The sequence below is a fragment of the Leptodactylus fuscus genome, chromosome 3 (genome assembly GCF_031893055.1).
Source record: "Leptodactylus fuscus isolate aLepFus1 chromosome 3, aLepFus1.hap2, whole genome shotgun sequence".
NCBI classification, from domain to species: Eukaryota; Metazoa; Chordata; class Amphibia; order Anura; family Leptodactylidae; genus Leptodactylus; species Leptodactylus fuscus.
The window spans coordinates 239,669,429-239,691,985 of record NC_134267.1 but is presented as its reverse complement, the minus strand read 5'-3'; the positions used below and the strand labels follow the sequence as shown (position 1 = coordinate 239,691,985).

At 44.2% G+C, this 22,557-nt stretch overlaps 3 protein-coding genes across 3 annotated transcripts; 1 reads left to right on the top strand and 2 right to left on the bottom strand.

The window, feature by feature from the left end:
- Window positions 1-1,582: 1,582 nt before the first annotated feature.
- Window positions 1,583-7,455, top strand: LOC142198653 (fucolectin-like). The gene is made up of 2 exons (XM_075269682.1): window positions 1,583-2,013; window positions 7,311-7,455. The coding sequence occupies exons 1-2, from the start codon at window positions 1,583-1,585 to the stop codon at window positions 7,453-7,455; spliced, it is 576 nt and encodes a 191-aa protein (XP_075125783.1).
- Window positions 7,456-10,100: 2,645 nt separating this feature from the next.
- On the bottom strand, window positions 10,101-12,867 carry LOC142198652 (fucolectin-like). The gene is made up of 3 exons (XM_075269681.1): window positions 12,785-12,867; window positions 11,094-11,379; window positions 10,101-10,299 (listed from the first exon to the last, which is right to left on the bottom strand). The coding sequence occupies exons 1-3, from the start codon at window positions 12,840-12,842 to the stop codon at window positions 10,101-10,103; spliced, it is 543 nt and encodes a 180-aa protein (XP_075125782.1). The 5' UTR covers window positions 12,843-12,867.
- A 4,327-nt stretch (window positions 12,868-17,194) lies between these two features.
- On the bottom strand, window positions 17,195-18,361 carry LOC142198362 (fucolectin-1-like). The gene is made up of 3 exons (XM_075269354.1): window positions 18,292-18,361; window positions 17,859-18,144; window positions 17,195-17,363 (listed from the first exon to the last, which is right to left on the bottom strand). The coding sequence occupies exons 1-3, from the start codon at window positions 18,359-18,361 to the stop codon at window positions 17,195-17,197; spliced, it is 525 nt and encodes a 174-aa protein (XP_075125455.1).
- Between the last annotated feature and the right edge of the window lie 4,196 nt (window positions 18,362-22,557).

Sequence of the window (22,557 nt, the reverse complement as noted above, 5' to 3'; positions counted from 1 at the left end):
CGGGTCAGAGGGCAGCTGATTTATGGCTGCGTCCATAGCCGTGTATACAGCGCTCATTGAGCGCTGTATACACAGCGATAGAGATAGCAGAGCAGGTAATAAATCTGCCCTGCTATCTCTCTGGGAGCTCCGGCTGAAGTTACAGCCGGCTCCTAGTGAAAGCAGCTGCACGATCTTGTGCAGCTGCTGTGTTCTGACTTGGACGTACAGGTACGTCCTGGCAGAACTAGACAACCACTATCCGGACGTATATAGTCTACGGGCGGTCCGGAAGTGGTTAATATAACCAATGTGAAATAAAAATGTTTTTTGGTTGTCTAGTGGGATGTGATGGTGCACCAATGCATATGAATGTGTGGCTGAGTGGTGGCCATGGTGGGAGTGACTGAACTGTGTTATAATTCTCCTACTCCTATCTGTATTGCAAGCTTTGCAGCACTCAGTACTCTATCATGTAGTGATGAATAACATATCCATTCCCTACTTCCAGTATTGGACTGGGATCTCCAGGGCCCATCAGTGGAATTAATTCCAGTGTCCCACCCTACTGCTATTGGTGTCAGTTCCCTTTCCTGGTCCCCTTAGATATATTATTCATGCCAGTTTTCTGCCATAAATGATGACGTAATATCATGTTACCAAGGAGCTGATGTGTAGTTCTATTTAGGTGCACGGACCCCTGGAGAATGCGTCTAATTTATGACGAGTTGTGAACTTCATTATAAACTAGGCGCAAACTCCGGCGGGTGGAAAATATTGTTCTTGATAAATCAGCCCTTATATCTTCCATATTACTCAGGTACCACAGTCTGTATTGGCAGCAGCATCTAAAGGGTTACATAGCTTTGGAGATTGTTGTCTCCGCCATTAGAGCAGGCCCTATCTCTGCAGTACTGTGGTTGGCAGTAATAAAACTACAACTGTAGTAGGTTATAGTCCTCAGATGGTCAGGAAAGAGTAAGGACCTGTTCAGATGGTGGAAATTGAAGAAGAACTGAGGTAGACCTCTGCCTCAGATTCCTCTTCATTTTCCGCCCCTCAAGCTCCCTGTAGCATAAAACAGAAACAGAGCTTTATACACCGATCAGACCTTTAATGGCTCCAAAATGGTATAATGTCTCCCTTATTGACCCCCCACATGGTATATCGTTCCCATTATAGGACCCCATATAGTAATTACCCCTTTACTTGGGTCCCCACACTATGTTGCTTCTTTGCAGGCTCCAAAAGAGTACAGGCCCAATAGTACAGGCCCATTTACAAGGGCCTACATACAAAAAGGACCACTTTACAAGACCCCCATACTGTAAGTGCCCCCCATACAGTGACATGGCCACTACCTTCTAGAGTAACGGCTGCTATTACCTTACCTATCCCCGATCCTATCCACAGCATCCTTGTCTGCTTCATTCTTGCCTCCATTCCGTCCTGATGTTGTTATGTGTGGTGCACGGGGCCCCCAAGAGGTTGAAGAATGAGGAGGAGGAGGCTTTTGTGGGCAGGAGCGAGGATAAATTAATAGTGGCCGTTACTGGCTGGAGTAATTTAACTGGTAACGGTCAATTAAAACAACGTGGATCGGATGGCCCCCCTAAAGGCACGGGCCCATTGGGGAAGATTCATCAGAACCTCACTGGGCCAGTGGGATCCTGTCTACTACAATGCAACCATTACAACCGTTTTAATATTTCCTCTTCTCTCAATAGACAGGAACGTTGCACTTCAAGGTCGAGCTACTCAGTCTAGCATCCATAGGAATAGTGAGACTAATAACGGATATTTGGGAATGGCCATAAACGCAATCGATGGAAACCGTGACTCAAACTTACTTCATGGCTCGTGTTCACACACAAACAGGCAGCTGTCTCCCTGGTGGAGGGTGGACTTGCTGAGGTCTTACAGGATTGGTCACATCACCATCACCAACAGAGGTGACAGCTTTGGATACAGACTGGTCGGTGCCCTAATCCTTGTAGGAGACTCGTTGGTGAACAATGGGAACAACAATCCAAGGTAAGACATATAGTGATTTATCCATACGACTGCAAGATAAAGGGAAGGGGGTCAGAGACCACGGGTTGCACAGTACGAGTCTCAGGGCGCCCAAACAGCTCAGAAGTTCTCAACTGTATTGTTTAGAGTAGCCGTGAGGTACTCCAAGCTTTTAACATCTTTAATGCGAGCCAGCAACGGGTGAACTTCCAATGGTGAGCTAGAAGGGATTTCACCGCAGTACAGATGAACAAAAATAGCATGGAAGAGTGTTTGCACAGGGAGCGCGGGGGGAGGTTAAGAAGATAAACTAAAGGGTCCAAGGGAATAGCAAGGAAGAAAATGTCTTCCATCATAGATTGAACCTCCAACCAAAATGGTAGGTAATACATGTAGAGGATTTGGTAGCACGAGACCAGATGATCTGCCACTGAGGTAGAGAAATCTGCCTTCCCAGATCAGATGACCAGCGGGATATGTCTGGGGGACCCATGCTGGTAGATGTCCAAAATAAGACCTTTAGTAGAGGTCCCAGCATGGCATAATCTCTCAAAGCCAATAGGGATGGAGACCCGCAGACCCCCAAACATAGTACACAGAAAATGCGAAATCTGAACCAGGCATGTGCAGGGAGGAAGTGAAGTATTCAAAGGGCCTGAGCTCCAAAGAAAAGGGGTCAACAAGGTCCGCTATAAGGATAAACCCAGACCACCCCAAAAGCGAACCATGCGAGCACTCAGCCCCTCCGGGAGGAGCAGATTGTAGAGAAAGGAGATCATGGAAGAGCGAGGCGAAGCAAGCGGAAATAGCTTACTGCACATAGCCCAAATGGATCTGGTGAACTGGATGGGGCCCAAGAAGGGAACAACTGGGCAGAGGGGGAGCGGGAACACAAATAGGCATTGGGGTGAGTTGGAGCTAACCACACCTTTTCAATTTCAACCCACCTCGTGAATGCATGCGAAGCAGCCCAGAATGGAATACAGTGCAGGTGGGTGGCCCAATAATAATAAAGAAGGTGTGGAACCATAAGACCCCCCCCCCCCTCCCCGAGCCTTGTCCACCATTATAACAGAGCAAGGGGTACGGTGACGTTTCTTATTCCAGATAAACTGGAAGATGGCTTTCTGAAGGGACTGAAGTTCAGATCTAGAGACAGCGACAGGAAGAGTTTCAAAAAAGTACAGAAGTTTGGGAAGGAGGGTCATCTTAACCGCCGTAATACGGCCTACAAGGGAGATGTGGAGAGGGCGCCATTTATCCATGAGCGAACGTATTTCGTTAAAGAGGTGAGGATAGTTGGCAGTGTATAGAGTGGAGTAAGAAGAAGAAATGTGGATACCCAAGTACTTAAGAGAGTGGTCACGCCACTGAAAGTTGTGATTCTGCCGAAGAAGGTGGAGGGCCGAATCCGGAATGTTCAAGTGGAGAGCCTCGGTCTTGGAAGTGTTAATCTTATAACCTGACAAGGAGCCATACTCCCGTAGGGTCAACAAGAGGCAGGGGAGGGTGGTATGAGCATTGGTAAAGGACAGCAGAACATCATCCGCGAAGAGGCAGATTTTAAAGTTGCGAATCCGCAACTTAATCTCAGTAATATTGGGATATGACCAAATTTTAGCAGCAAGCGGTTCAATACAAAGGGCAAAAATAAGGGGGGAAAGAGGGCAACTCTGGCGAGTACCATTGCGAATAGAGAATGGGGTGAAGAGGCGTGAGGGAGTTTAACCACCTCCAAAGGGAAGGAGTATAGCGCAGTGATTGCCGTGAGGAAAGCCCCTGAGAAGCCAAAACGTTTCAGGGTAGCCACCATAAAGGACCAGTCCAGACAGTCGAAGGCTTTCGCAGCACCAAGACTTGGAAGGGGGGTGGGAGTAGAAGAATGGTTAGCTACATCAATCAGATCCACAGCCCTTCTGGTGTTGTCTACCCCCCACGTGTGTTGAAAATAATCACCATTTGGCCATTCTGATTTTTTCCCCCGCTACGCTGTTCACCTGATGAGATAAATATTATCCTATTTTAATAGTTTGGACATTTCAGAGACCTAAAGGATTTATGTAGAGATGAGCGAACGGCGTTCGATCGAATAGGTATTAGGAATATCAGGCCGTTCGAGGTATTCTATTCCAATCGAATACCACGCGGCATACGCAGTAAAAATTTGTATCCCCTGCCACCTTCCCTGGCACGTTTTTTGCACCAATAACTGTGCAGGGGAGGTGGGACAGGAACTACGACAACGGAGGCAGTGAAAAAAATGTAAAAAACCCATTGGCTGCCGAAAACATGTGACCTCTGATTTTTAAGAATAACGGCCAGCGCCGCACCTCCCATGAGGTGACCTGAAGCGACCGCTTCAGCCAGCGCTATGCCAGGGCCACGGGGAGGGCGGAATTTTTGCTGACCTAAGCCAGTCCAGGACAAGCTGTCCCGGACTGGCTTAGGGTCACCATCACTGAGCGGTGAAATGGGGAGGCCGCCCCTCACGCTCAGGCAGAGAGCAGGTCCTCTCCCTGCCTGCTAAAGACACTCGCTCCGCTCGACCCCGCCCCCTCCGATCGGCCCCGCCCCCTTCCGCTCGGCTCCGCCCCCTCCAGGGGGCAGCTTTCTGACGTCCGCCTCAGGAGGCAGAAAGCCATGGTTCACTCCTGATAACGGCTGCCATCTTCATGTCATTTTGCGGCTTGTAGACGTAGGGACAGAGGTGCTGTTGAGGGCTAGAGAGGATTAGCTTTAGATAGGCAGGGAAAACTGAAGAAAAACAACAGTTTTTTTAAGAGCTATACACTGCAGGGAGAGGAGTCCAGCTTTCCATGGGGTGTCCCCCCAAACACCTAACAGGTATACAGAGCAATTCATTCAGTCCGTGTATGCTCAAACCAGTTTTCAATGCTGTACTCCCCCAATGTTAAAGGGGCTCTATCAGCAAAATCATGCTGATAGAGCCCCACATATGCGTGAATAGCCTTTAGAAAGGCTATTCAGGCACCGCTAAAGTTATATTAAACTACCCCCCCACCCCCACCCCGATTTTAAAATAAAACCCTAAGGGGCCACACGGTGGCTCAGTGGTTAGCACTGCAGCCTTGCAGCGCTGGGCCCTGGTGTTCAAATCCCGCCAAGGGTAAAAAACCATCTGCAAGGAGTTTGTATGTTCTCCCCATGTTTGCATGGATTTCCATCCCATATTCCAAAAAAACATACTGATAGGGAAAAAATGTACATTGTGAGCTCTATGTGGGGCTCACAATCTACATTAAAAAAATAAATAAATAAAATAAAATAAAACCCTAAAAAAGAATATGATCAACTTACCCATCGTTATCATCATTGATAAAAAAAAATGGCACGGGCGCATGTGCAGTAGCAGTAGCGGAAGCAGCATGCTACTGCGCATGCACCCGCGCCATTTTTTAACAATGTCAGTTAGCAATGGGATGCACTTCAGTTTCAGTTTGCACTTCAGCACTTCCATTGCTTCACCCTCAAGCCTCGTGTGGGACATTGACATGAAATGCCACTTCATCCCCTTCGTCTTCCTGCACCAGCCAACGGTGCTAAGATGACAGGAGTGTTCTCTGAATGTTTTCAGCATAGCAGAGGCTATTTTTCACTTACGAAAATGGCCGCACCTTGACCAGTATATCAGGCACAATGGTGTAGGTTTTAAAGAACCATTGCACCAACAAGTTGAAAACGTGGGCCATGTGTGGACCGTATTTGAGTCTGGCAAGCTCAACATCAGCCCGCCTGATGTTACAGGACACACACTGGTGCAAGGCTCAACTAACCCTAAGGGCCAAAAACACTGCTGGTGAATTTTGTTCAGTTCCAAAGGACTCTGTGTTTAGATTTGGCTCAGTCGCAGCTCCAGGACAGGCCTTGGAAGGTAAGGTTTCCTTTAGTGGCCCCATCTCAGCAGGATGATGATGATGGTGAAGCTTGGTTAAATCTGGTGTCAGAAGGGAAAGTGGTTTCTGATCTACATGTAAAGTACTGGAGCATGTTGTTTGGACATTTAACACCAATCAGAACCCTGTAGAGGTAATGTAGAGTCCGATATTAGAGGACCATTACCGATAGTAGTAGTTGCAGCCAATTCTCCCCCTTTGCGGTCCTCTAAATCAAAGTTACCCCCAGGACTTGATGCCAAAATGTTATCAATTTCCCAATCCAAATCAAGGTCAATGTCTGGGTCCTCAGTCCAATCCACTGCATCAATCCAACACAATGAGAGTGAAGGTTCTGGAACCACTGTTTTAGGGGCAAAGAGTTTTAAAAGGGCTAACACTGCTGGTGCAAGGCTTTACTCACTCCAAGGGCCAAAAACTCTGCAGGTAGAGGCTGAAGTCACCTGAAGGGCCTCAATCTCTGCTGGGAGCTCAGCTTAAGGACCTCTAACTTAATTTGGAAGGGCTCATGTTAAGGGCCAGAAAAGGGAATTTTGGAAGGTCTTACCACATCACACACACACACACACACACACTGACAGGTCAGGGGGGGACTGTTGGATTTCCCATTGCCTTTTCCATGTTTGTCATGGACAACGTGATATAAAGGGGGGCTTGTTACTGTTTGTTGAGCTTAAATTGGGGTTTGTGTCCATCCATTTGGGGAGTAAAGAAGGTTTCCAGGTATTTTCCCACTTTGATAGAGGTTTTTTTGAATGTGTAAAGTGTGTAGTTGTTAGGCTGTGATGTTGGGGTAATAGAGGGTCTTTGGTGTGTTAGATGCCCCCAGACATGCTTCCCCTGCTGTCCCAGTGTCATTCCAGAGGTGTTGGCATCATTTGCTGAGGTGTCATAGTGGACTTGGTGACCCTCCTGAGTCGAATGGTGGGATCCCCTGAAACGAAGCATTTTCCCCCATAGACTATAATAGGGTTCCATATTCATTTGAATAGTCGAATATTGAGATGCTATTCGCAACGAACAACGATACATTGAACATTTTAGTGTTCGCTCATCTCTAGATTTATGTTTATCAGTGATTATTTTTTATATGTGAACTAAGGAAAGGAGGGGATTAGAACATTTATGTTTTTTCAGTTTTTTTATACTTTTAGAAAAAAATTTGTTTTACTTTTATTTTCAGACCTTCTGCGCTAGGGATTCTGATTGATACTAACCTATCTGCAGGGCTGGGGTGATATGCTGGATATGCTCTTCTGGTACTATAGTGGGCCAGATTACTCGGTCCAGTGCACTCTTATAGATAGATAGATAGATAGATAGATAGATAGATAGATAGGAGATAGATAGATAGATAGATAGATAGAGTAGCGGAGGACTCTAACCTATCACTTCTTGTCACAGGTGTGCAGTGGTGACATCAATTCCAGAAGGAGGGACTCAGACCTTCCAATGTAACGATATGGTTGGCAGATACGTCAATGTCATTTTGCCTGGAAAAGAAGAATTTCTTCATATGTGTGAAGTCGAGGTCTATACGAAGGATTAACTGAAGGATCAGACATGCTCATAATCGGGATGTAAAAGTAATAAAATAAATAAAAGCATCATCATGAATCATGTTTGGGTTTCAGTTCTTTACTTTCTGAATTTAAGATTTTGGAGGTAATGTTATTCCTTGTGGAGACTACCAGAGAAGGCTTAAGGAGTCTTATAGGCCAGACAATGATTTCTGAGAGATGGATATGCAGAATCACTCACTTCTAGAAGACCCAGATGTGCCGATGTGCTGCCCCCTGTCAGCAGAAGATGCCCTATATTCAGGGTCAGCTTGGGACTGCCCTTGTTAGGGCGGGAGTCTATTGGGGGCTAGGGCCTATTGGCAGGTAAGGAACAGGGATTGACTATCCTCCTGTGGTACGCCCAGCAGCAATTGTGTGTCCCCTACCTACATCTCATGGTAAGACTGTTTCATTACTATATCAGGCAGACTAAGTGTTTATGGTCACCGTACTTGGTTCATTTGATGAAAGCACAGGTTGTCTTCGTGAATATTTCTCCAATTAGTTGATGTTCTGGAGCTCAGTAGGACACATAAGTATACATCATTGTTGTACTGATATGTCCTCTAGTAGGGAATTGCCTAACATAATTGTCATATGTCTGTCAGCACAAATTTAATGTATATTTAATAAATGTTAAGTTTTAGTTGCATCAGTGCGCTAGTTCAATTATATTCAGTGTCCTATGTAATGGCGTTATGTACAACTTCTAAAGTAGTTACCTGGGCATTAGGTATTCTAGGATAGCTACTAGTAATTTATAAACCATAGTGTAGAATACTGTCAGGGCTCCTAGGAACCTATCTATAAAACATAGTGTAGAATACTCTTAAGGCTCTTAAAGTTCCACCATAGTGACCATATAGCAGTAAGATACCAGATGTTCACAGGCGGTAAGAGCCATGTAACCAATACTATCATATATGCTTTATTATATCAACCGTGTTAGGAGGATCAGGATATTTTCTCTGGTTCAGGACCGAACATATTTTTTGGTTATTTTTTTGCATGCACGTTTGAAGGATATAATATGAGTGCTCCCATTGAAGTGAATGGGAAGTGTTTAGAAGCGCTCACGTGTACGGCTCGGAATGAGCCAAGCGCTTACCCCGTGTGAAGGGGCCCTTAATGTATTTCCCGGTATGGATAAGCTTTATTTATAATATACAGTATAGCCAGGACCCCAAGAGCCCCATTTATTATATTAGAGTACAGTAGAGGAGGCCAGAAGTCTGTCCGACGTCTCGTCTGCTGCCGTGCCAACTCTTAGTCCCAAGACGGACTCTACACCAAATACAATTCTATAGTATAGACCAGAGTCAGTCATGTCGTATAGAGCAAGTACAGCAGCAGGGAAGACTGCACAGGTAGTAATTGGGGGTCTGGAGGAGCTTACCATATAATAGGGGCTGCACAGGGGCTTAGTTTCTCCCTGCTTAACGACTTAAATTAAATCCAGTCCCCAAACCAGAAACCCTAGACCAGTGCAGATCCTTGAATCAAGACTGGACTCCATAACCTAATATATAAATATATATATATATATATATATATATATATATATATATATATATATATATATATATATATATAAAGAGCTAATTAAAGACCAGACCCTCTAAAGTAATCACCTGTATAAATAGACCCCAGACCAGATCCCCTAAATAAATTAAGGCCGCTGAAATTAGGACAGTCCAGACCCTCTAAAATAAGACATTAGATCCCCTTAATAGACCCCAGAACTTCCAAATTAATATAGACCCCAATTCCCATAACAGAAACCATACAAATCATATGAGAGGTCAAGTTTATTCATACACATACAAAACAGTTTAACTTTTTTTTTTTTTAAAGCAAAGTTCAACACCTCAAAACAAAACAAAGTCACCCATGTGACAGAGGGGTCCAGAGCGCTGAGATATGAGAAGCTGTTTGGAGAGTTCCACTTACTGTAGAGATTCTGTTCTGTAACTTTCCCAATCACTAATTCCATTTGATTCCTGACTCCGCTGAGCATTCGTGTGTTCTCAATAGGTATAGAGGACTAAGCCACAGTCAGGAGCTTCTTATATCCAATGAAAACAGGGCTGGACATGTTTAGAAACAGTCAAGTAAAATTTACTTTGAAAATGAGCCTGTACATGTTGTAATGTCACTTAATAACTTAGTGACAACTTTTTTTGTGAAGTTATATGCTTCCCTCTGGAGCACAGACCTCCCCTCTACTCCTCTGATCCACAAAGTGTTTCACATTAAGGCTCCAATGGGCGAGTTAGGGATCTCTGTATGAACAGGATGGCAATATTCAGAGGAGAGGAGCTCAGTGCTCAGGCTGGGAGCACATAACTTCACAATAAGTTGTGAGCAAGTTATATAACATTGTACTACACAGGCTCAATTTCAGAGAAGGAGGGCTTCTATAAGATTCAACAGGCTAGATGTGCCGTGACCCAACTTTGAGTATAGAGAGGGGCAGAAACCCCCCATATACATTATATACCTGGATGATACCACTGTTGGTGGGTTTAGCCAATGTTCATCTAATGTGTACAGCCAGCAGTGTGAGGTCTCAAACAAACAGCACCTCAAATCTCATCTTCCTGAACCCCTGTGACTTTAGGATGAAGATGAGCTATGGGAGTTGGGATTCCTTATCAATTTTGCAGTGATGATGATGATGAGGATTGGCAGGAATTCCAACAACCTCAACTTCACAGAAAGTGAGATGTTCCTTTTTTCCAGGTAAGAAGATGTTCACGTATCGACCCTCCATGTTCGGGCAGAGAAAGTTTTGTGAAGCGCCCTGAGGTATGGATGAAACTTTTCCACATCTGTGGAAAGACAGTATACATGTTATTATGTGGGACAATGCAGAGGAACAAGATGGGCTGGTGTTGTGGGACAGATGGATGTGAAATTTCAAGATTTTCTTGTTAGGACTTATCAGAGCTGGATTACGTTATTGGGAGCTTCTATTTTATCTATGGGTCCTAGACCCAAGCCATATATAGAATATGGTGGATGACAAGCCACTTGGTCTCCAAGGTAGATCTCCATTTAATCTTTGTATCCATCATAGTCCCCTATAGCCTAGGCGTGATATCTGCTGTGCCAAAGGAACATCAGTCCCAGACTGCTAAGCTATTCTGCTGGCCGACCATTCAACAAGATGACCATCAAGAGGATCCTAAGATGTTCTGATGGGCCAGTCTACACTGTTGGAGCGTTATATCTTGATAGACAAGGACTTTGCCAGACATGGCTCTTCTGGACTAGAGAGGAAAGTTCACAATGAGGTCAAAGTCATGGCTAGAGCTTCAATAGGTGGCTCATTTTAACATGATCTTTAACCTTCTGAAATAATCTGATACTCATCAGGCCATCAGTTGATTCTTGGGTGCTCTGGACCAAGCCCAACAGTGGTTAGACGACAAGCACTGGGTGACAATCGTCGTCAATGGCCACAATCATGCCCGAAGTGGAAAGATTGAGTTCTACAAATACTCCAGCGTCCAGTATATTCACATATCCTGCAAATTTGACCTACAATCTCCAAAACAGTCACATCCAAAAAGCATGAGCAGTAGAAGACTTGAACGTCAACATACACCATATTACTACGTACCTTGGGTTGTTATTCCCATGATTGGTCAGCGAGTCTCCAATGAGAATTTCAGCTCCGTTGATGAAGCTCTCGCAGCAATCCCCACGGTTGGTGATCGTTACATGGGAAATTCTATAGGTTTCCAGTAAATCCACTCTCCACCAGGGGGAATGCTCAGATTGAGAGCAAAAACATGATCCATGTTTATAGTTTGGGTCCACATTTCCATCTATAGCATTGATGGCGGCACTCAGCCCTCCCAAGTTTGTAGAATGTGTTGCCCGGCCACGAAGTGCAGCATTTTGTACTGTAAGAAACGTAAAGACAAGTTTAAGAGCTTACCAACGAGCCATATGGTAAAAGGAAAATGTTCGTTGTTGTACCGTGTTAGCCAGTGGGTTGGAAATATAAAAAACATGAAAACTTGGTGATCTTCAGTAGTTGATACCTTTTTAATGGCTAACTCATAATGATGACAAATGGCTAACGTTTCGGCGCGCAAAAGGCTCCCTTGTCAAAGCAAATTTAAAAATGCATGCATCCTTCAAAAATGTTTTTAAATTTACTTTGACAAAGGAGCCTTTTGCGCTCCGAAACGTTAGCCATTTGTCATCATTATGAGTTAGCCATTAAAAAGGTATCAACTACTGAAGATCACCAAGTATTCGTGTTTTTTATATTTCCAACGAGCCATAGTGATATTATATATGGGCGTCTACCTGTGGTCATATCTAAGAGCGTGTTATTAGGACAGGTTAGGTGGAACGGAGAGTGGAGAGTAGGACGAGCCACCACATAGATATTAGATAGTCATGGCTGACCCATAGTGATGGCATTTGGGCCAACACTTGTAACAGAGGGGTTAAGAATGGGAATAACCAGCATATTTGTCAGAGGTAGGCAAACCTCGGGAGAGTCACAGAATATTTGTGGGTACATCTGCCTCTAGTTTCAGCCCAAACTATCACAAGCCCAGTGGAGGTGCGAAAGAAACTCATACTTGGAACGCTATTTGGATCCTCTTCCAACCTCCTAGCTGAGGTCACATGCTCTAGGGAACCCCCTGAGGCCTGTGATGGAGCATCAATGGTCAGAGTGGGCCGCATCAATGGTCAAAGTGGGCCACACCAACGTTCTTACGCTTTAACACAAGTGGGGTAACCTCATTGTGTCCCACGCCACTGCTGAGCCGCAGTCACTGGTGACCAATGAAGTCACCCATGGGGCCAAGAGACTACCAAAAAGGAGTCCAGGAGAGGAGTTTGCCACACCTCAGTAAGTGTTTAGCATGTTTTAGCACCTCCCTTAGGCCCCCCACGGATTTGTGGGTGACAAACCTCAAAAGGCTTGACCTGAAACTTTGGAACATTCAGGTCCAATGTTATCTAATCTGAACTGGTTTTCGCTCCTCCACTTACCAAAGGTTTTTGTAAGTAATATAAAGACAACCACCTAATCCATTTGGGGCCTCCCTAAACTAAGTGGGACTACCTGTTTTTTTGGCAGAGCTTTTGTAACCCAAAAACTTCCGAGACAGGCTTGAAATTGCTGGTATTGTTTAAGAAAACTCATGGACCAGCCAAGTAATAGTCACAACCGTTGGCATCCATTAACCAGGGAGTTTGGGAGAAATAGATAAGGAATTTTAAGGAAAACCTACTGAATTTTGCTGGTCACATGGGCTAGTATTCTGTAGATATCATGACACTCACATTTATCATTGCTGCAGGAGACAGAAATCCACAAGACGATGAAGGTGACTAAGAACATGGCTATTCAGAAAGCTGCAAGACAAGGAAATTACTTAAAGATCAATAAAACAAAATTAACATTTCGATCTCACCTCTAGATAAATATTGACTCAATGTCACAATTTATGATCCTGTATAAGAATCATGGAGCTCTCCCACTGCCGGCTCCTTATCGTCAGTCTTAGACTTCATATTAGAAATCAATAAGACACCTAAAGAGCAAAATAGACTTGTAACATAACCACAACACCCACGTAGTAACAGACATTGGTGGCGTTAGCGTTATGCTCTATGTCCTTGGCGTCTCACGCCCAGCAGACTATCTATAATGAGGCCATGAGATATGGACAAGTCTGAGTGGTGAAGTTTGAGACATTGAGGTTGGCCTGTGTGGTTGTAGGGGCAAATGTATCTGTTATGGCTTGTTCTACTGTAGAAGAGTGTCAACCCTGAGTGGATCTGGTAGGCGATCAAGTTCGCCAATAGATGGAGCCATCTCAGCGAGTGGTGACCACTGGACTAGAAGACCAAGCCGTTTCAAGTACTGCACCCATGACACCAGCTGAATGACTATAGACCCAATATCACGGTGGATTAAGTTATTTTTAGAGACCTTCAAGAGCTGTACCACCTTGTCCGAGCCTGACCAAGTCCAAACATTCCTCCTAGACAATGGGACGCTTTTACTAAGAGGGCCTAATTTTACACCCAATTTATTTAGTATTACTTTTCTACAGGTTACAATTTTTTAGTGGTTTCTTGACACACCAAGAGCAAAGCTAAGAGTATGTTCACACAGATTTTGCAGTCAAAAAAAAAAAAAAATTTGCTTTAGCAATTGGGATTTTTTTTTTTAGATCCAGCACATTATATTGACCAGGAAATTTGCTTTAACACATGTAAGGGAAGTTTTTTTCTCTTCGAAAAACCACTAGAGGCCAACATGGACAGCAGAGTAAAATATCAGCCTCTACCTATTGCATTAATCCAACAGATAGCAACTGATAAGAATGAATGTCGCCCCCTAATCTATGCTATCAGGCACCACCAGACAAGGTTGCAGCCCAGATATGGCCCCTGGGCCTTGTGGTTGACACCTGAGGTCTAAGTGGTCATGTCAGCCTCAGCTTCTGGCCCAGTAGTCCCAGCATGGAGACTGGGCAATGGAGCAGTAAGGTTAGCGGAACAGGAGTGAGTGAGTGAGTGTGTGTATATATATATATATATATATATATATATATATATATATATATATACACACCCCAGCTACCCCTGTGCTTAAGCCCCAGACAACCCCTTTAAGAACATAAGCTTAGCTCTGCTGCATCTAAAAATTAGTATATAGAAAGGACTTCTCCCACCTGTTTGGCTGGACCTTCCTTGCTTGCTTGGATCAAGTGACTGAGACTGGAGAAGGTGAAGGTGATTATATATGGAGGATCCAGGGGTCACCTGACCACTCACCTGACCAGTCCGGGCTCCTAGCTATACATCCCTATATATGTAGCTATAAGGAACAGAAGCAGAACACATACTGACCCAAACCTGGTCCCAGTGAATGTGGCCACCGCCTGCGCAGCTACTGGAATCCATTATAAGAAGCCATAAAGCGCGGCTGGTTTATCACTGGTTTACTATGTGATCCAGCCATAGCTCCAGCCCGATCCTATGGGAAAAGCTGAGGGGTGTGATGGAGATTATGTACACCATACTGGAGGCTAATGGGCAGCATGGTAGCTCAGTGGTTAGCAGCACAGCCTTGTAACACTGGAGGTTCAGGTTCAAATCCAACCAAACGCAACATCTTCAAGGAGTTTGTACGTTGTCCTTGGGATTCCAGCCAACGCCATAAAGTCAGGGTCTAGTTTTAGGTGTGTATAAGTATACTGGGTATGGAGTCCAGGCTTGTTTTTTACATTGGGTTCCCTCTAGCATCGACTTATTAGAAGTAAGCATTTGATAAAGGGATCGGGTCTTGGTTAAGAATAACGGTCTGGGGTCTGTATTAGTTTACATGGCTTGTTTAGAGGTCTGGAACCCGTATTAGTTTTTTTCAGGGGTCTGGCCACCAGTATTGGCTTAGGGATCTGGACTAGGGACTGTACTTATTTAAGGGGTTCTATTTGGGGTCTATATTTCTTATGGGGGTCTGGTCTGGGGTGTATTTGGGGTCTGGTCTGAGATCCATATTTGGGGGGGGGGTTATGTCTGTATTAGATGGGGTTTGAGATGTAGTTGGTCTGTATTTAGTGTTTTGTTGTAAGCCCATATTAGATTAGGGGGTCTGGTGTGGGGTGTCCGTTATGTTATAAAGTCTCATCTGGGGTGTCCATTATGTTATAAGGTCTGTTCTGGGGTATATTCATTTAGGTGGGCTTTATGTTAGGTCCATATTAGATGATGTGGTCTGTGGTGTTGGTGTTAGTTTATAGGGTCTGGTCTGGGATCTGTATTGGTTGACTGGTTCGGTTTGGGGTCTATGGCAGTATGGGGTGGCTCATACGTACTACTGGCGCCTTTATATGCCTTAAGTTTGAAGCCTACCCATTATAATAGTGTCTACCCAGTATAACAGGTATTGAGAGGTCTCGCAGGTCAGGCTATGACCAGTGAGTGACGTCCATTCACTTCTGTCTATACTATGACAGTGTTCGCTGACCTCCTCACTGCACCTTGGACACGTTCCAGCCCAGCTCTGGATCATCTCCTATCATCTACATCGTGTTTGCCGTGTCAATGTTTTTTCTGCCTCATTTGTCACCTTCGAGTATTTGCTTTATGTAAATGTGTAAGATAAGAGGAGATCAGTCTGTACTGGAGCCAGAATAATGGCGGCCAAATAAAGCCGGTCCTCGTAAGGATATTATATTAAGGCTGTATTACGCAAGCCTTGCTTTCTGTTAACCCCTTAAGGGCTCAAATGTTTCCACATGGTTGTCTTTCAACATTCAGGATGTGCAATAGCCAGTGGAGGAACTAGGACTATAGCATCTATAGTGGCTACTATGTGACCTGTGGCCTTAGGGGGTCCAGAAGATAATGACCCCTATTTACCCACCAATCCTTGCTCCCCGTTCAGCTCTCCAGGGGTCTCTCCTAGAAGCTGAAAGGAGATACAGAGGTGGACATGGGCAGGAGCGAGAATTTTTAAAGTAATGCCACAGCACTTAGAGTATTTGTTGGGCAAACCTTGCAAGATTCATCTCATGAGGTTCACCTGGAGATTTTGTCCAAAACAAAACTGCTTCTATTATAGTCTGGGATCTTATCAATCCACAAAGTATAATGGGCAGAAGCCAAGGCAATGGGATCCAACATACGGTAAAAAAGTGTTACTCATCTCTCCTGGGCTTTGGGACTCTTCAACTACATTGCAGGCCTGTAATTGTGCCTAAGTGGTCATGTGGGTCATGTTGGGGTCATTATGGGTCATGACGCCAGTGTGACCCATGGGACCAATGAGGCTCAGTCACAGGCTTCGGTGGTCTGAGATGTCATTGAAGAGAATTAAAGACCAGCACAGGAGCCCCAGAGAGGTGAGTATGAATGTTTTCTATGCTAGATTCCCTCGCCTGGGCTTCCACTCATTACACTCAGTGGTTTGAAGACTTCCCAGAGTATAATAATAGTTTGTGGGTGGGGGATCACAAAAATTTTGGGGTTGGCCAAAGCTTCCATCATTTCCAGACTGCCAATGTAAATTACAGGGTGAAGGAGTGGACCTGCACGGTCGTGGTCATGTGATCAAGATGGCACACAGGTCCTTCACCTCTATAAGCCTTGGAAACTGATCACCATGTGGCACAGGAGTCCAGGAAACTATAAGATTTGGTGAGGTCCTTCTACTGCAAGCTGGCTGTGCGGCCTCCACCTGACATTGTGAACATTGTGGTCCCCAAGGATAAAAGGGTAACATGAAGAGATGACCCTATATGGTATATTGTTAGTACAGGAGGAAACCTTCCAAGTATAGGACCACAGGGTACTTTATGGGCTGCCTTATACTCAGGCCGAAGTATCAAGTATGCTACCATAGGTACCACAACCATGAGTGCCCTCACCTCAGGTGTACCAGCCTCAAGTGCACTTCCATGGGGTGTCCCAGTAAGTGCTCCAACCTCATTCATTCATAGGGGTATTTTTATCGTATATTTAGACACTGGCAGGCTCAGCCATTCTATGACGTCCTGATGACCCCAGAAATCCCGCAGCATTTGGAAGGTTGCAGTGATAGCACCAGGAGACATCTCAAGAGGTTTTTATTTTATGATAATAACATACATAGTTTTTTTTTTTTTTTTTTTTTTTTTTTTTACTAAAGCCATGATATCTCCCTTGGGAGACCCTTATATATATGTGTATATGTCATAGCTAAAAGCACAAGTGTTCGTTGGATTCGGGAACACCAAAAACTTGGACCTCGCAGAGCTGAAGATAGGTGTTTTTTTTGGGCAGGATGATGTTGACGTATTGGCCCACCATGTCGTTGCACTGGAAGGTCCTGGAGGCCCCGTTGGGTATAGAAGTGATTTCTGCACAGCTGTAATGTAAGACAGAAAGAATCACTATAGGACCATTATTATAATGGGGAAGGTATGGGGGGAGCAGAGGTAGGATGTGCTCCGAGGCAATGGTGACTGGAGAACCCAATGGACCATCTGCCACAGAAGAAGCCACCAGTAATATACATGGCACAAGATGGTAAGGCGAGGTCCTGATACTGATTTTTTATTGGGTCCTAGGAGATTCCAGATACCCCCTGATGATAAGTATCTAAAAAGTATCTAAAAATTTTGGCCTGAAGAAGGCACCATTACAGTGTTGAAGAGCATTGCTACTTTTACCCAATAAAAATTTGGAATCTATTACCTTGTATCTGACCTGACTTACTGCCCAACAACCCCTGTTCTATCCTACAGTTTCTACAAATATTCTGGTCGCACCCATGCCTCCTGTTACCGCACTATTGTGGTCTCTCAACTCCTTGAGTGAGGGTCAAATTTTTTTGCAAAAATTTAGAAAATTCACTTCTCACCTGGGGTTATCATTGCCGTTGTTGTTCAGAGAGTTCCCAACCAGGATTTTGGCCCCGTTCAGCCTCTCGCCGCAGCAGTCCCCTCTGTTAGTGATGACAATGTGGGAGATCTTGCAGGGTCTCAGGAGGTCCACTCTCCACCAGGGAGACGCCTCCGAAGTAGTACATGAGCAGGATCCACGGTTAAAATTGGAGTCCAGATTCCCGTCTATGGCATTTATAGCGCTGGTGGTCCCGCTGTATATGGAGGACTGGGTGGCACGACCTTGTAGGGCGATATTTTTATCTGTGTGGGTGAAAAAAGATGGGAAGTGGGTGAAGCAGAAGATTAACCATTGATGTAGAGACTTGTGTACAACCATGACAAGTGCAGAGACAGGACAACTATACAGTATATTGATTGTATATGATGGATATATTGTATACATCTTACAGGAATTAAAGCTCTGAGCAGCAGCAGTACTTAGAATCCACAGGAGGGCGGCGCTATGGAGCAATCCCATTCTCCTTATGTCACCGATACAATGTAGACTCTGAAATGACAATATTCATACATTTAATACATTCAAGGATGACAAAGATTATTAGACAGATTTCCATAGGACTGCACAACTACATCCTCCATGTGTGGGCTCAAAAGTGGCCCATAACCTTTGTTGCCCACTCAGCCCTCTCTGACCAGTGACTCCAGGTTTTTCTACCCATTCTGTGTCTGGCCTCGAGACTCTACTTAAAGGGGTTGTCCAGGAGTTACAGGAAACTGAAGGGTTGGCCAGGGTGGATGTAAAGCTAAAAAGTCATACGATTTCCCTTCCATGCTGGAATGACTGGGCCAAAAGCAGAGGCCCACATGACCACCTAAACCAATGAGGGTCCTCGGCGGTTGCTGGTACACAAATGATGACATATGTGATGTCACTCGTCCATCTCCAGCGACCACTGAGAACGGTGATGGGTCTAAGTGGTGATGTGGTCCTCTCTGTTTGCAGCACAGTAGTCCCAACGCTGGAAGGAAAAGGACCAGGACTGTACAGCGGAGCGCTAAGGTTGGGTGAACATGACTGTCTTTATGTTTATAACCACACAAGTGTTTTCTATAATTCCTGGACAACCCCTTTAAGGGGAAACGTTTAGCTCTGCTACATATAAGGGCTGGCATGTAAAAAAATATATTTTTCTCACCTTTCTTTGTGTGCTTGGCTCGAGTGTGTGAGACTGGAGAAGGTGAGGGTGGTTATATATGGAGGCTCGGGGGTCACCTGACTAGTCCAACCAATATAAATATTGACACAAACCTCGTCTTGATGAATGTGGTCACCGGTCACCCCCTGCGCAGCCACTGGAATCCATTATAAGAAGCCATAAAGCGCGGGTAATCTCGTGTTTGCTATGTGATCCGACCATTGGTCTTAGCTACTGTTTAACCAGCTTGAGATTCTATCGGAAAAACGGATGGGTGTGATGGAGGTTATCTATATCATACCATAGGTCTATAGCCTAATATGTGTACTGTATGACTACTACCCCCAGTGTACACATATCTATATCATACCATAGCTCTATAGCCTAATATGTGTACTGTATGACTACTACCCCCAGTGTACACATATCTATATCATACCATAGGTCTATAGCCTAATATGTGTACTGTATGACTACTACCCCCAGTGTACACATATCTATACCATACTGGAGGTCTATAGCCTAATATGTGTGCTGTATGACTACTACCCCCAGTGTACACATATCTATACCATACCGGAGGTCTATAGCCTAATATGTGTACTGTATGACTACTACCCCCAGTGTACACATATCTATACCATACTGGAGGTCTATAGCCTAATATGTGTACTGTATGACTACTACCCCCAGTGTACACATATCTATACCATACTGGAGGTCTATAGCCTAATATGTGTACTGTATGACTACTACCCCCAGTGTACACATATCTATACCATACCGGAGGTCTATAGCCTAATATGTGTACTATATGACTACTACCCCCAGTGTACACATATCTATACCATACCGGAGGTCTATAGCCTAATATGTGTACTGTATGACTACTACCCCCAGTGTACACATATCTATACCATACAGGAGGTCTATAGCCTAATATGTGTACTGTATGACTACTACCCCCAGTGTATACATATCTATACCATACCGGAGGTCTATAGCCTAAAATGTGTACTGTATGACTACTACCCCCAGTGTACTCATATCTATATCATACTGGAGGTCTATAGCCTAATATGTGTACTGTATGACTACTACCCCCAGTGTACACATATCTATATCATACTAGAGGTCTATAACCTAATATGTGTACTGTATGACTACTACCCCCAGTGTACACATATCTATACCATACCATAGATCTATAGCCTAATATGTGTACTGTATGACTACTACCCCCAGTGTATACATATCTATACCATACCGGAGGTCTATAGCCTAATATGTGTGCTGTATGACTACTACCACCAGTGTACACATATCTATACCATACCGGAGGTCTATAGCCTAATATGTGTACTGTATGACTACTACCCCCAGTGTATACATATCTATACTATACTGGAGGTCTATAGCCTAATATGTGTACTGTATGACTACTACCCCCAGTGTACACATATCTATACCATACCGGAGGTCTATAGCCTAATATGTGTACTGTATGACTACTACCCCCAGTGTACACATATCTATACCATCCTAGAGGTCTATAGCCTAATATGTGTACTGTATGACTACTACCCCCAGTGTATACATATCTATACCATACTGGAGGTCTATAGCCTAATATGTGTACTGTATGACTACTACCCCCAGTGTACTCATATCTACACCATACCGGAGGTCTATAGCCTAATATGTGTACTGTATGACTACTACCCCCAGTGTACTCATATCTACACCATACCGGAGGTCTATAGCCTAATATGTGTACTGTATGACTACTACCCCCAGTGTACACATATCTATACCATACTGGAGGTCTATAGCCTAATATGTGTACTGTATGACTACTACCCCCAGTGTACACATATCTACACCATACCGGAGGTCTATAGCCTAATATGTGTACTGTATGACTACTACCCCCAGTGTACTCATATCTATACCATACCATAGATCTATAGCCTAATATGTGTACTGTATGACTACTACCCCCAGTGTATACATATCTATACCATACCGGAGGTCTATAGCCTAATATGTGTACTGTGTGACTACTACCCCCAGTGTATACATATCTATACCATACTAGAGGTCTATAACCTAATATGTGTACTGTATGACTACTACCCCCAGTGTACACATATCTATACCATACTGGAGGTCTATAGCCTAATATGTGTGCTGTATGACTACTACCCCCAGTGTACACATATCTATACCATACTGGAGGTCTATAGCCTAATATGTGTACTGTATGACTACTACCCCCAGTGTACACATATCTATACCATACTGGAGGTCTATAGCCTAATATGTGTACTGTATGACTACTACCCCCAGTGTACACATATCTATACCATACCGGAGGTCTATAGCCTAATATGTGTACTGTATGACTACTACCCCCAGTGTATACATATCTATACCATACTAGAGGTCTATAGCCTAATATGTGTACTGTATGACTACTACCCCCAGTGTATACATATCTATACCATACTAGAGGTCTATAGCCTAATATGTGTGCTTTATGACTACTACCCCCAGTGTACACATATCTGTATCATATCATAGGTCTATAGCCTAATATGTGTACTGTATGACTACTACCCCCAGTGTACACATATCTATACCATACTGGAGGTCTATAGCCTAATATGTGTACTGTATGACTACTACCCCCAGTGTACACATATCTATACCATACTGGAGGTCTATAGACTAATATGTGTACTGTATGACTACTACCCCCAGTGTACACATATCTATACCATACCGGAGGTCTATAGCCTAATATGTGTACTGTATGACTACTACCCCCAGTGTACACATATCTACACCATACCGGAGGTCTATAGCCTAATATGTGTACTGTATGACTACTACCCCCAGTGTACACATATCTATACCATACCGGAGGTCTATAGCCTAATATGTGTACTGTATGACTACTACCCCCAGTGTACACATATCTACACCATACCGGAGGTCTATAGCCTAATATGTGTACTGTATGACTACTACCCCCAGTGTACACATATCTATACCATACCGGAGGTCTATAGCCTAATATGTGTACTGTATGACTACTACCCCCAGTGTACACATATCTATACCATACCATAGATCTATAGCCTAATATGTGTGCTGTATGACTACTACCCCCAGTGTACACATATCTATACCATACCATAGATCTATAGCCTAATATGTGTGCTGTATGACTACTACCCCCAGTGTACACATATCTATACCATACCGGAGGTCTATAGCCTAATATGTGTACTGTATGACTACTACCCCCAGTGTACACATATCTATACCATACCGGAGGTCTATAGCCTAATATGTGTACTGTATGACTACTACCCCCAGTGTACACATATCTATACCATACCGGAGGTCTATAGCCTAATATGTGTACTGTATGACTACTACCCCCAGTGTACACATATCTATACCATACCGGAGGTCTATAGCCTAATATGTGTACTGTATGACTACTACC